General features: G+C 46.7%; 1 protein-coding gene across 1 annotated transcript in view; it reads right to left on the bottom strand.

The window, feature by feature from the left end:
• Positions 1 to 11,554, bottom strand: part of LOC123034465 (E3 ubiquitin-protein ligase TRIM7-like) — a 14,330-nt gene extending 2,776 nt beyond the window's left edge. The window contains exons 1-5 of the mRNA XM_044451824.1: positions 10,256 to 11,554; positions 5,481 to 5,576; positions 4,011 to 4,241; positions 1,184 to 1,206; positions 396 to 511 (exon numbers count right to left, since the gene is read on the bottom strand). Of these exons, the coding sequence (XP_044307759.1) occupies positions 396 to 511; positions 1,184 to 1,206; positions 4,011 to 4,241; positions 5,481 to 5,576; positions 10,256 to 10,813 (1,024 nt within the window). The 5' untranslated portion in view covers positions 10,814 to 11,554. The remainder of the gene's footprint in view (positions 1 to 395; positions 512 to 1,183; positions 1,207 to 4,010; positions 4,242 to 5,480; positions 5,577 to 10,255) is intronic.
• Positions 11,555 to 13,503: the final 1,949 nt, after the last annotated feature.

Here is a 13,503-nt window from a genome sequence, read left to right on the forward strand (position 1 = left end):
GCCAAACAATAAAGCCACAGATGGTCTGAACGCTTGATCTTTCCCACGAACCTGAGTTTTATTTCCTCCTCACGAACTGAAATTCCAGGATTTTCTGACAGGGAATGCAACCCAAGAACGGAGGTATCATTCTTGATGGTTATGGCTAGCAACCACTGGCAGGCCCATTCTCCACAGATTTAGGTCATCTTTTTTTCTTTTTTCTTTTTAGTCACCACAGGCTGCTAAGTGGTGCTCTGGTGCATGAGGACACATGTGTTAGGATAACCCGTTGACCAGGGAACATCTTACTGTTTTCTGACAACTCCAGGGCTTCCATGCCACAAGCCAGCCTGGCTTCTTCAGATGCTAAAATTATCAATAGTATTCAGATGAAGAATCTGAATTTTCTTTACCTTTGAACTTCTTTAGCGTTCCCTTGAGAACCTCCGTCTTCACAGAGAAATTGCAGATATGACCCTTCATGTCAGAAGAAACAGAGATGGGCTTCTCACATTTAATATTGTCACTCCTGACAATTTTAAGGAAATTAGAAGGATTACTGGACTGATTGTTATGATACACAAAGCAGCAAAGCACATACGTTAGAAACTGGGAGAGTTTTCATTCTTGAGCCATAAATCTCCTGTGTTTCCCACTTGCGCGATTTCACACAAAAAGCAGGAGCAGTCAGAAGACACATACAACGCAAAGGAGCACTCAAGGGCCCTACCAGGCAGCTTAAGCAAAGGTCTGCTTGTCAGGCAGGCCTCCAGAGAGACTCTCTGACTCTCCGCCAGATTCTTAAGGGCAGCCACTGCCCTATTTGTGAGGGAGGGTTGAATTTCACCCCAATGGTTTAAGCAAAGATCTTGAGCTGAACTGATTTTGTGCTACATGGATAAACAAAGAATAGCTCCACTCCCCCTGCCCCCCGCAGCCCCAATTTGCTATTTGTATCTGAAACCTGCCAGTCATACTTCCTATGTAGGTAAAGGAAATCAGAGACCTTCAGAGCAGGGAGGGATCATATTCCACCCAAAGTCATTATAAAGAACCTGGGATTTATGCTGACGCAAGGAAATCTGCTACAGTCCAGGGCACGCTCGCTTCTGCGACTGTATTTCTCTGAATGGCTGCCACTGACCCCTCACAGTTGGTTTATGAGCAAAGAGCAGGAGCAGGTAAAAAGGTAGCTCCCTACCTTTTAAGGACACTTTCCACATCCTAGAAGAAGAACACAAAGAGAGAGAGCAGTGGAACAAGAGCTGTCTTCTAGGACGTTACCCACATTGAAAATTCCCAAGACTTGACTCTCATTTTGGGCTCTGTCTTGGCACCCACCTGACTTCCTGCCCCTCCTGCTTTTCATTCTGCTTTTAAAGACTTTTTAAAAATATTATTTTTTAATGGGGAGAGTGTTGCCCTCCAGTGTCATCTTTATTTGGGTTCAAAGGAGGAGTTTTGTAATTAGGTTTTTGGACAAGTTACTTTTCTTTTAGTTTCACCAGTTTGCCATCTGGGAAGTGAGTTTTTTCCCTTAACTAGTTTTGCGCACCAAAGCAGCCATTTTTGAATGGGCAAGCTTTACCCTCACGCCATTTTCTGAGCAAACCCACAACTCTCTCAAGATTCTAAACCTGCCCAGCCACCCAAAAAATCAGAGGTTTCCTCCATCTGTCTTGCTGGGGATAAACGCCACACTCTCTAGAGATACACACAAGTATTTTTATATGCTGTCCTTCAATTGTATTTCTGGGGGCAGGATTTCAAAAACAATAAAATAATTAAGCCATCAAAATAAAAGTCACAAAATCATAAAAAATATGGACCAGCAGGATTAAAGTTATATCTAAAATCTTGGAAAGAGAAAAAGTCTTTGCTGGTTCCAAAGGTGCAATAAGGAAGGCACAGGGCAAACCCCTGCAGAGAGTTTGCCACAAGAGCAGGAGTTGCCCTGAGAAGCTCCTCTCTGACAGCCAGCTACTTCACCTCCGATGGCGGGGTCCCTGCAGGGCATCCTTCCCTGAGGTTCTTAATACAGGGATAGGTACTCAGGGAGACAGACAGCCCTTCAAGTGCCGCAGGCTACATACAGCATGCTCTGCCCAAAAAGGTACAGAGAAAACTGAACGGGATTTCGTACAGCAGAGTGGGGGAAAGCTCTAAAATGAGGCATTGGCACTTTTTATTTATTTCTTTTTAGATTTATATCCTGCCTTGTTCCTACAAAGGGCTCAAGGCAGCTTACATCTTCTCCTCCATCTTATCCCCACAACAACAACCCTGTGAGGTAGGTTGGGTTGAGAGTCGTGACTGGCCCAAAGTCACCCAGTTGGCTCCATGGCCGAGCGGGAACTGGAACCCAGATCACCTGAGTCCCAATCCCAGGCTCTTAACCACCACACCACACTGGCTCCCACCACACATCATTGCCCAGTGTCACTGTGAGGACAGAACAGAACTGAACAGACCACCTGGTGGCCTGATTCCTGGTAAAGCAACTTTGTAGGCCCCCGTTAACCACTGTGGACAATGATTATGTTCCACAGAGCAGGGGTGGCCTCAAAATAATCTCCAGTCACTTTACATTTCACCTGTCAGCATTCTCAGCACTGACCACCTTGGGAGGTGTTTCTAGAACTTGGAAGTCCCAAATATCTGGAGAGCTACCTTCTCTCTACCCCTGTCACAGGGCACTGAAAAACAAGCCTCTGGGGTTTTTTTATTGCCTCAGCTGCATTTTGAGATGGCCATTTGATTCAGTTCATCATGAATGACAGGGCTGTCAACAGTTTTGGAGGTTTTTAGCCAACTCCTGCATCCTGCTTTTTAACAATGGCTTGATCTGTAGACATTCACAACTGTCATAAAAAGACATACCCTGCCCAGTAAATTATGTCCCACTGATGTCAACAGATTGACGAAAGCAGGAATGAGTCCAGTGTAATTTAGACATAGTGTAGAGAAGCAACTGACCCGTAAGGGCATCATCTTACGCCTGTTTAGACAGGGAAAGTCCTAACCCTCTTACATACCAGTTGGGGAGTGCTGGGAGCTCTGTCCTGTCTGAACATCAATAAGATTGTGCCTTAAAACACGGAATCTTTAGTGACTCGGGTTGACCCATTTCTTACAAATAAAGGAAGCATTTTGGCTTGGACATTCTCTTCTGCAACTGCTACTATTCTGGTCGATTTCACTCCAGGTGTAACCCAAATGGCCTTTGAATTCCTAGGGGTGGACCTAGACCTTTGTAAGCAAGAGAGGGGCATTTGCTCAAGGGATTACATAAAAACAGAGTGAGTCAGAAGGGGTCTCCCGGGCCATCTAGTCTGACCCCCAGCTCCAGCTGGCTCAGCTCATGACATGCCTACCATGTACACCTCCAGCCTATCCTTAAGCATCCTCACCATTGTGGCTTCAGCCACCTCCCATGGAAGCCCCTTCCATACCCTGGGGGTCCCAACTGTCAGGAAGGACTTCCCGGCATCTGCCCTAAATCTTGGTCCTCCGAGCTTTGCTCTATTGGAACATGCCCTGCCCTCCACTGCAGGGGAAAACGTAGGTTGTGAGGGTAAGATGTAGGGGTTTTCAAGTATGCTGCTCATTCCAGTACAGACGTCTGCTGTGCAGCACATCAGGTAATAACCTGTGGAGAAAGCAGGCCCAAAATATTTTGCTGCCTGAAGCAAAGGTCATGATGGCACCTCCTTTTCCCATCGACTGCAGAAGCCGGCTGGACTGGCAGAGCAAACGGACATCAGCACTGCCAACAGGACAGCATCCTCCACCTCACCTGCGGGCAACAGGCCGGCCCAGGGGAGTGCATGGCGCCCGCAGCACCGTCTTCCTGCGGAGAGAACGCCCAGGACCAGGGCACGGCCACAGCGGCCTGCTCCACGCCACCCAGCGCCTGCCCCCTGAGGCGATTGCCTCACGCCGCCTCCAGCCTTGTTTGTGGATGCCGGCAGTAAAGGGCCTGCCTTTCGATGAGATTCCCAGACCACATGAACAGTTTTGAGTCTTACCTTGAGGAAGATGAGCACAGGTTCTTGGTTTTTCTCCTCCAGATCATCAATCAGCTTGTTGAGGAGTGAAATTTCCTTGGAGAGCTCCGTGATATTCTCATTCTGCCTCCTGGTAATGCCTTTCTCCATCTTGTCCAGCTGACTCAAAAGGAGCTGCTCTTGTTCATGCAGAAACTGGCGCAGCCCCTCAAATTCAGAAAGGACCTTCTGCCTCTCACCCTCTATAGTTTTCTTTTGAAAAGATAAAATTAGGTGGTCAGCAAACAGCAGGGCTAGTGGCAATCCAAACTGTCTCAAATTAGAATTTTTGGCCATTGACATCAGGTTTTCACGTAAGCATTATAGCAGTGTGTGATACTTCAGGGCAGCCAACTCCATCTCAAATTTTTCTTTATTACATTTTCATATCACCAAAAGGCCAAAGCACTCTGTGCAGTTAACAATTTAGAATCAAGGATAATTGGGAATAAACAAATGCACTTTGTATGAAAGATAACATACAGTTTACTGAGTCAAACAAGGGAAAGATTTCCCTTTTCATTTCCTTTTATGTGCTCCAGAAACAAAAGGAATGGCTGTGGATAACTCATGTTCTGTGGAAACAGGTGAAGGAGGGGGAAGCAAGGGGAAAGAGCCCCAGTATAGGAGGGAAGGAACACAGGTAAGTGGTGCTAACATTACCTGGCAGGTCTCCCTGGATAGAAATTGACCATTAGCTGCCCATTTCTGACCAGCACTGGAATACTCAACCCTCTGGTGGTGGTTATTAAAAGCTTCTATAAGCCGTCCTATTATAGAAAAATCTCAGGATGGCGTACAATATTTAAAAGAACAATTAAAACCACAACAATTTCTAATAAATAAATTAATTAAAACAGAATAATATATAATACAAAACAGTAAATCACAAAACAAAACAAGAGCGACTGACGTTAAAAGTTGTTGATTTTAAAATGCTATTTAAATAAAAAGGTTTTGACCTGGCGCCAAAAAGAGTATGAGCTCGGTGCCAGGTGTACCTCTCTGGGAAGTACATTCCAGAGTCTGGGTGCCACAGCAGAGAAGGCCCTACTCTGAGCTGCTGGCTGATAGCCTGTGCGATGTGCTTCTGCACTATGCCTTGAACAGTAGCTTGACACATAGGAGATGACATTTGTTTCCATGATCTACCTCTTCTGTGCTTCACCTGAATACCAAGCTGCTGTGAAAGGCGAAGCAGCAAGGGCAGTTTCTTCCTCGGCAGCTGGCAACCCTATTCAATTCCTTTTAAAACAGGGGTGGGCAATTTTGTGCCTGTCCTCCAAGGGCTGCACGCAGCAATCAGGTAGTGAGTTGCAAGGTGTACCTGTTTGCACGCTCACACACTCACACATGCATGTATGCACGCACATTTTCAAAAAAGAACTTTGGGTAAGCTTAACATTGAAAGGTTCACATGACACTAGCTTGTGTGTTTTGGCAGGTACCCACCAAGAGATCTTGGCTTTTTTTGTCGTCCTCAGTTTTGAATTCCAGGAGTTGTTGCCTCTCTTTCTTCAGGAAATCCAAACGAGACTGAATTTGTTCCTAAGATCCAAAATAAAGTTGTTAAAGTATCTACAGTTGTGAAGCATTTGGAATTTGTTCTGCAAGAGAAAGACCAGTAAATATATGTGCACAATTAGACTGAGCCAATGAACAAATGTCATACAGATACAGAGAGTTGATGCGAAGGCCGGATCATTCTGTGATGCTGCTGGACAGGCTGTGATACATTATCTAGAATGCTATATAAAATACACATGGTGCATTATCTGCAACTTCAACTTATATAGGCTCTGGTCTTGTCAACTAAGGGTCAGAAATCTAAGGCTCACTGTGGTCTTTACTTGGGGAAGGACTGTGTCTCTTGGTGTGCAGAAGACTCTGTTTCATGCATTCGTCACACCTGGATCCTACTTTCTTCCAAGGAGCTTGAGGAAGCATTGCAGCCTGCCCATTTCATCCTCACAACAAACCTGTGGGGCACCGAGGAATGAGAAATAGTAGCTGGCTGTGAGCTTCCCACCGACTGGGGATTAGAATCTGGGTCTTCACACTCTGTGAAGCAGATAATGCACCTCTGGAAAGCTATCCTGCTGTCCAAGGCTCAAGGGACCTGCACAGAATTCATTCCTGGAAGCCTGGAATCTTCAAGGAGTTTTGGTGTTCCCGTATGGGCAGGGTAACAGCTGGAGAGTCAAAGATGGTGCCTGTTCCTTTAAGAAGGCTAAATCTTAGCAGGGAAAGATGAGGCAGCTTTTTGTTGGCTCAGCCTCCTGCCCTGCTGCTCCACTGGGCAGCCTGTCCACCAGCCAGATGTGGATTTGCCAGCAATGCTGCTTAATGTCTAAAATTAAGTGTGTTGGGGCTCAGTTCTGTCTTGAAGCAACACTCTCAGAGTTGGAAGACTGGATTCCTAGCCTCCCACAGGCAGGCAGGGGTTATGGTAATTGCTGATGAGATGCAAGCCACAGTTGGTGCTACTTTTGGATTTCACGTGTTCTAATGAAAGGGTGGGCAGACTTCAGGCCGGCGGGATTTAGATGGCAGGCGCGTTTCTTTGTTTACTAAGAGTGCAAGAGCCTAGTGCAAAGGAACACACTTAGAACAAAGGAACGGGACACCTGTAAGCACATGGGGCTAGAAAGTCCCTTTCAGTACCACAACTGGACTGAGTTCCCATTCCTTTCATGCAAAAAACTGTTCCTGGTTACTGCAAGTTTTTGTTTGTTTGCTTGTTTTATTTCAGCAAACTAATTTAGATAGAAAAAGCAATTGTAACTCACCATGTCCAGAAAGTTCAGGGTGATATACTATGCATGGTGAGTACGTTCTTTCTCTCTCTGTATTCTCTCAACTGTTGCAAAGTCACGGCTATCTCACCAGTGCTGGTCAGATACACTAGCCGTAGTCTTCCATTTAGTTGCTAACCAGAAACAGCTTCAACTAGTTTGCTGCATGATATGAATTTAGGGGCACTAACCAGCCTACTGTGACTGGAAGCCTCAGTCTTTGATTTGGAGCCTGCATCTTTGGGAAGCTAACCTGCTGTCCACAGGCAATTGCTGAAGTAAAGATGGGATCTGTGGCATCTGATCCCCCTAACGGAGCTGCCCTTTTGCCCCAAAAAATCCTTTTCAGCTCCTGCTGCACTCGCTTGAAATCTTTCTGTTTGAGGGCTTGTTTGTCTGTTTTTTTCTGTACACACACACACACACACACACTGACTTTAGAGCACATGCATATTTACATATGCAGATTTGTACTTTTGTTTTGTCCTGTGGGTCAGCACCACCCTTGCGTGCTGACGTTACTCCCTGCAAGGAGGCTAAAGGGGCAACCCACCCACTCCCAGCAGCTCTGCTCCCATCACCTTGGCAGGCCCAGGCACCCCTCCCCAGCTGCATTAAAGTAAAAATAAAAACATCAGCACACTTTGGCCCTGAGGGGTGTGATGCTTTCATGGGCCACTTGTGCAAGAAAGGTTTGCAGCAGCAGGCTCCTCGGAGGCAGCTTTGGTGCAGAACACCCTTCCTCAGATCTTCTAGGAGCACATCTGCTCTGTCACCTTTATCAGCTGCAGATCCTATTTTAAGTAACTGATGATTCAAAGAGCAGGATTGGCTCCTGCTGTCCAGAGAATCAATGTCAGCCTGGGATCTTGTTCCAGCCTTGGGAAGCCTCCCTCCCAGAAATAGATCAGGAATGTGGTTACTTGATTAACCCATCACTATCCGAAAAGGGCAACCCGCACAGGTCTGTGTACTGAATAGGAGATGCACGCAATGCTATTTGCAAAGCCCCATTCAAAGATCAAGATTTGTCTATATCCTTGGAAGCCTATGTAGGATACATGCAGTCTTCAACTTCTGTTACCAATCTATTTCCAGTGCCTTTATTTTTTCTTTAAACTTATTTATATATTGCCTTTTGGACTGAGAGTGGCAGGATATCTACAAGGTGGTAATCATGTAATAATGCTAACCTCCATGCCATAAAAAGCTTCGGTCACATTTTCCTGCATGCCAAACAACTGTTAAAGACACAGGAATAGGCCAGGTTGTTTTTCTGGGTATTTGGCACCCCTGAAAACTGGTTTTTTAAGTCCAACTTTAGTCAAAAGAGGATAAATATCACAGAACTGAAAGGTTAATAAATGCTACATTGTCATCATCATTATTATTCGATGTTCTTCTTATGCTGCTTCATTATCATCAGGGGAGAAATAAGAGAGAGCACGTAAGTCCACCCTTTGCCTCAGGCAGAAACTTCCCAACCTTCATCCCACCCCACCTTGGCAAGTTAAGGTACACAGTGCCTAAGCCTGGTTAAATTACGCTGCACCCAAGGGAGAAAATTACCCCAAAAGCCCTAAGGGCAAATCCAAAGCAATGCCTTAAGATTGCAGTCCTCTGCATACTTTGACATAAAAGGGGGCCTAAAATAGCTGCATGGGATGGCGCCTGAAATAACCATCTCCAGCCTTTCGTGACCTCCTGCCCTGCATCAGCAGACTCGCTCCACCTCATGGTAGGGCCGGTCCAGCTTTCCTTGCATTCTCTGTTTTGTCTACTGAATATAATATATTCACACACACACACACACACACACACACACTGAATAATGGGCTGTAGTCCATTCACACCTCCCTTTTTGAGGTGAACACATGGGCAGCCACCCTGCCACACCGAGCTACACCCTACGCGAAGCACGGAAGCTGCCACTGTACCGAAGCTGGGTCTTCTGCTGTCTCTGTGGGAGTACGGGCACATCCTTTCCATGGGGGTCATTTCTGGGGGCTTGGCCTTCTCTGTCTTTCTGTACGTCCCTATACATTCCATTATACAAGATGGCGTTGTGATGTGGTCTAGAGAGATTTTCTGCTCTGAATCATGACTGTATCCCAGAGAACACTGCACCTTCCTCAGGCTGAAAAAGATGTGTAAAGCCTTGGGAAATCTAGGAGAAACCTTTGAAGGATGGCGATGTCATGCGAGCATCCGTGAGTGACGGCTCGGGGGGGGGGGGGGGGCACAATAAATGCTTCATGCAAAACGGCCCTCAGTTTGACCATTCCCTGCAATCGGCCCACAGGACAGCTCTCAAAACCCAGGCCATACGGAGCTGCACTGTACATCCAGATTTATCTTCCAGACCAAATTTTGGGAGTGCAAAGAGATTCTTTTCCCTCCTCCTGTTCTTCTGCCAAAAATCCTTCCCCACTATTTTTACTGCTGCAAGGCAAAACTATGGCTACCGATCGCAATCTCCTGTGTCATGTCTGGTTTGGCCCTTCCTTGAATGAGCCAGGAACCACATGTGGCTTGGCCCTTTTGGGTAGACAAAACTAGAGCACTTCCAGAATAACCTGATGGAGAAAATAAAACTAGGTCTCAAATACAGTGGTGGGGTTTTTTGCTTTTGTTTTTTCTGGAAGTAGCCCCACACATTTAGGCACTGTACCATAAATTTCAGGCCTTTTTCAAGAATTAAAAATTAGCTTGCGGATATCTCTGAAAATAAATGCTTGCAAGACCAGCTGCTATTTTGGTGGAATATCTGTGCAGAGATCTCTGCTGCTTGATTTGTGTGTGCACATGTGTGCGTATATCCTGAAGAAGGTGCAAAATACATGGTACAAATCATGTTGAGTTACTTTGAGGAATAAAGCTATATACACATTTTTATACTTTGCTTGAACAATCCTGCAGCCAGTGTCTCACTCTGTGCTTGAAGCAGGCAGGGTCTGATGAAAATGCCAACCCTCTTTTATTCAAGCAGACCTAAGACCATGATTCTTTTCAGTGGACAGAACTGAGCCTGGCTTAATCTCAAACAACATCATTCTGCTTCCTTTCCCACTCACCATATCCTCCCACTTCAATCACTGGTTTTCCATGTCTGGTTTGGAGGATGCAGCCCGGGGAACAGGGGCTTGGGCTGTATGACCTTCAGAGCCTTTCTGGCTCTGTGGGTTTCATGTGAAGACCATCAACCTGATGTAGATCATCAGAGAGTGATGCCCTCATTTTAGGCCTTTGGGGAAGGAAAAAGTGGCAGCCAGCCACCGAGGAAAGGAAGGGCATTGTTGCACCTCCAAACCTCTTCCTGGATTCGGGATTTTTCTGGTGAACGTTCAGGAAAACAGGCTGGCCACAGCTTCTGCCCTTAGCTGAGCAGAATAGAAGCACCCGGGCTGGAGAGGCCCAAAGACGGACACATACCTTGTACTCCTGGGCTGCCTCCTCAATAGGCACCACGCTATGAGGCCGGTGGTCCCGAGAACGGTCACACACCACGCAGATTGTCCTCTGGTCGTCTTTGCAGTAGAGCTTCAGGGCCTCCTTGTGCTTCTCGCAGAAGTTGCCCTCATCTAGGCCCTTCCCGCCATGAAGGATGAACTGGCTGATAATCTCAGCCATGTTGGCCAGCTGCCTGTTGGGCCTGAAGCTCTTCTCCTGGAAAACCTCCCTGCACTGGGGACAGGGGAAATCCGCCTCCAGGCTCTTCCAGCTCTTGGTGATGCAAGTTCTGCAGAAATTGTGGCCACATTCAATGGATACGGGGTCTTTAAAGTACTCCAGGCAGACCGAGCAGGTGGCTTCATCTTGCAGGTTTCCTGGGAGGAACACGGCAGCCATAGTTCCTCCCCAGCCAGCCGGAGAGTCGTCTCCTTCTACTTCTCCTTCTCGTTTCACAGCATAATACAGGGAGCGAATGCTTGGCACGAAACACAAGGCGGGTGTTCCCATGCCCAAAGGCAGCTGGTGTTGCGAGGTCATTTCTGGAGTTTCTAGTTTCTTAAATTGGCAACAAGTCAGGACCTGAACAGGATGTGAGCAGTTTAGGTCTGTTTACAGTTTAAATGGGCAATAAATGCCAGAGCACGCCGCCTCATTTGGGCTGAGGATGCAGCTTAGTGGTTTCCCGAGCCTGCGTGACTGCTGGTATTTCGTCAGTCTCCACGGGGAAGAGAGCAGTGAATCATTGCTAACAATAGAGCTGGAAAGGCTCGAGTCTGGCAGAACAGTTATTCTGTCTGACCTGGAAGCTGTCCCCTTACCACCCCCCTACACATAAGCCCAGTTCTCGGCAGTAAGGGATTGCTCTTTGCACACTCTCAAAGGCACCAGCCCCTCATTTCTCACAGCCAGGGACTGAGTTGTGCCAGTGCTGACCCAGTGGAAGAATCGCCAGAAAGTCCTTGCTTAAATCTCAGATCTGCAAAAGGCTGGCTGGGTGACCCTAGACACCTATAATGGGGCTAATACCACTTGCCTTCCTTACAGGGGTGTTGTTAAATATTAATTGTCCCTTTGGGATCAACATTTGTTGTCCCCAGAGGCAAAGCACTCTAGTTGCTTATAATTCCTTGCCTCTGACCAGCCAGCTTGGCCCCAAGCCCAGTGGGAAGAACAGGGAAGCGGGCCTTTCTGCCAGCTCAGAACACAGGCTGCCGGCAGCGCTCCCAGTCCCTGTTTGCAAAGCACTCTTGAAATATCATCTGGCATGGGAGCGCATCTTGACCTTTCATGTCAAGACTACGTGTGGCAGCCAGGTGCATTTGCCCGATGGGACTGGGGATTACAGTTCCAATGCTAGTATTTGAATAAACACAATATGCATATTGAACTGGGCTAGCAGGCAGCACCGAATACCCGCTTATCGCTTATTGAACCTAGCCCACCCTTGCGCACGGCACACCTACTTGCTAACTACTTTATCTGAAAGGTGCAGGGTCTACCCCGACCCTCTCAGAGTCACGCAAGCATGACCATGCAAAACCAAAAACGGGAAGAAGCACGAGCGCAAGGTCAGGCAGGGAAGATAACATGACTAAGAGGCCTGCAAGACCCGGATACCAGCACGATTAGGAGTGGTCAGCAGAAACTGTGGCAAGAGACGTGCCGAAGACATACATTAGTACCTTTCCAGAGATAAAGAAATGCTATAAAAAGGCTTGTAATACCATACATAGGCACCGCACTTTACTAATGTGTTGGTCCCTGCGCAGGTAAATAAAGGACCCTCCAACTCTCCAGGTTGGTGTCCAGTGGTCTCATTCCACCGCGATACAACACATATCACTAGGACTGGTGCTTGGCAAAGTAAATACAATAAAGGCAGAAACCCCTTCAAATAGAGGCTGATGGGGTCTAAGCTAGTGTTGGGAATGAAAGAGGCAGTTATTCTTGGTGTGCGTTTCAGGAACAGGTCGACACAGACTCTTTGGGTAGGAAGGGGCCTGGGAAATGAGGCCTCCAGATGCAGATATGATAGACATGGGAGGGCTTATCTCAAGGCTGGCGTCTCCAGGTGTTCATGCAGACCCTGTGACACGTCAAGGCCTGCAGGTGCTGGAAGGGGGCCTAGAAGAGGAGCCTAGTACTACTCTTGACCCCATGATGCAGTGCCAGGAGGGAAGGACTAACCAAATAAAGGGTGTGCGTACAGCTAGGAGGTTTGCCTGTCTCCAGAGGGGCACTTCCAGAGGGGAAGAGTCCAGCATTACTCAAATAGAGGGTTCTCGGAAATAGTTTCTAGTTTGGGTTCAACAAACCACTCTGTGCATGCTCAGAGACTCTTTCTGTGCTGGCTATAGTTTGCTGGATGTACATTGGAAAATAAAGAGCTTTTGGCAAAGAATGGTCTGTTGTTTTGGAAAGAGAGAGGGAGGAAATCTAGCTCTTAACAGCTAGCAATGACTAATCAAGAATGAGATCTTAGGGTTATGGAGTGTGTGATGTTGAAATGCTGAACCAGTGTGTGGCTACTGTGAAAAAGGCAAACTGTGTGTTAGGCGTAACTGGGAAAGGCGTAACTAAATAAAACCGCTATTATCATTTTGGCCTTATACAAATCTATGGCGCAACCATTCTTGGAATACTCTGTGTAATGTTCAGGTCACTGTATATAAAAAGGAATATTGTAGTGGTGGAACATGTGCAGAAAAGGGCAACTAAAATAATTGTTTATGAGGAAAGGTTACAACACTGGGGACCATTTAGCTTAGGAAAAGGGGGAGACACAACAGAAGTATACAGAATTCTGCAGTGTGGGAAAAGTGGGGACAACCCAGAGAAATCCCATGACGCTGATTGGTGGGAGATTCGAGATAAATAAAAGAACATATTTCTTCATACAGCACACGGACTATCGATGGGGATAAAAGGATGATTTGAAACAAGGAAACAGGATGAGTGAAAATGTAACTAAGCTCAGAGGGTATAGTATGTCCACTCTTTTCTGGGAAATATAGGAGGGTACTTTTGCATTCACATGTCACTTGTGGGTTTCCCATGGCAGCTGGCAGGCCACTGTGTGAGCAGAACGCTGGACTGGACAGCCCCTTGGTCTGATCCGGCAAGGCTTTTCTAACTGCATTTCAAATGGCAAGTCCAAATGACAAGCAAACCCAAAACAATTCATGTGGCTACACATGCAGGACCAAAAAAGAAGACAAAAAAAGAAA

The sequence above is a fragment of the Varanus komodoensis genome, unplaced genomic scaffold, assembly GCF_004798865.1.
Source record: "Varanus komodoensis strain SLA01 unplaced genomic scaffold, ASM479886v1 scaffold6_4, whole genome shotgun sequence".
Classification (NCBI taxonomy): domain Eukaryota; kingdom Metazoa; phylum Chordata; class Lepidosauria; order Squamata; family Varanidae; genus Varanus; species Varanus komodoensis.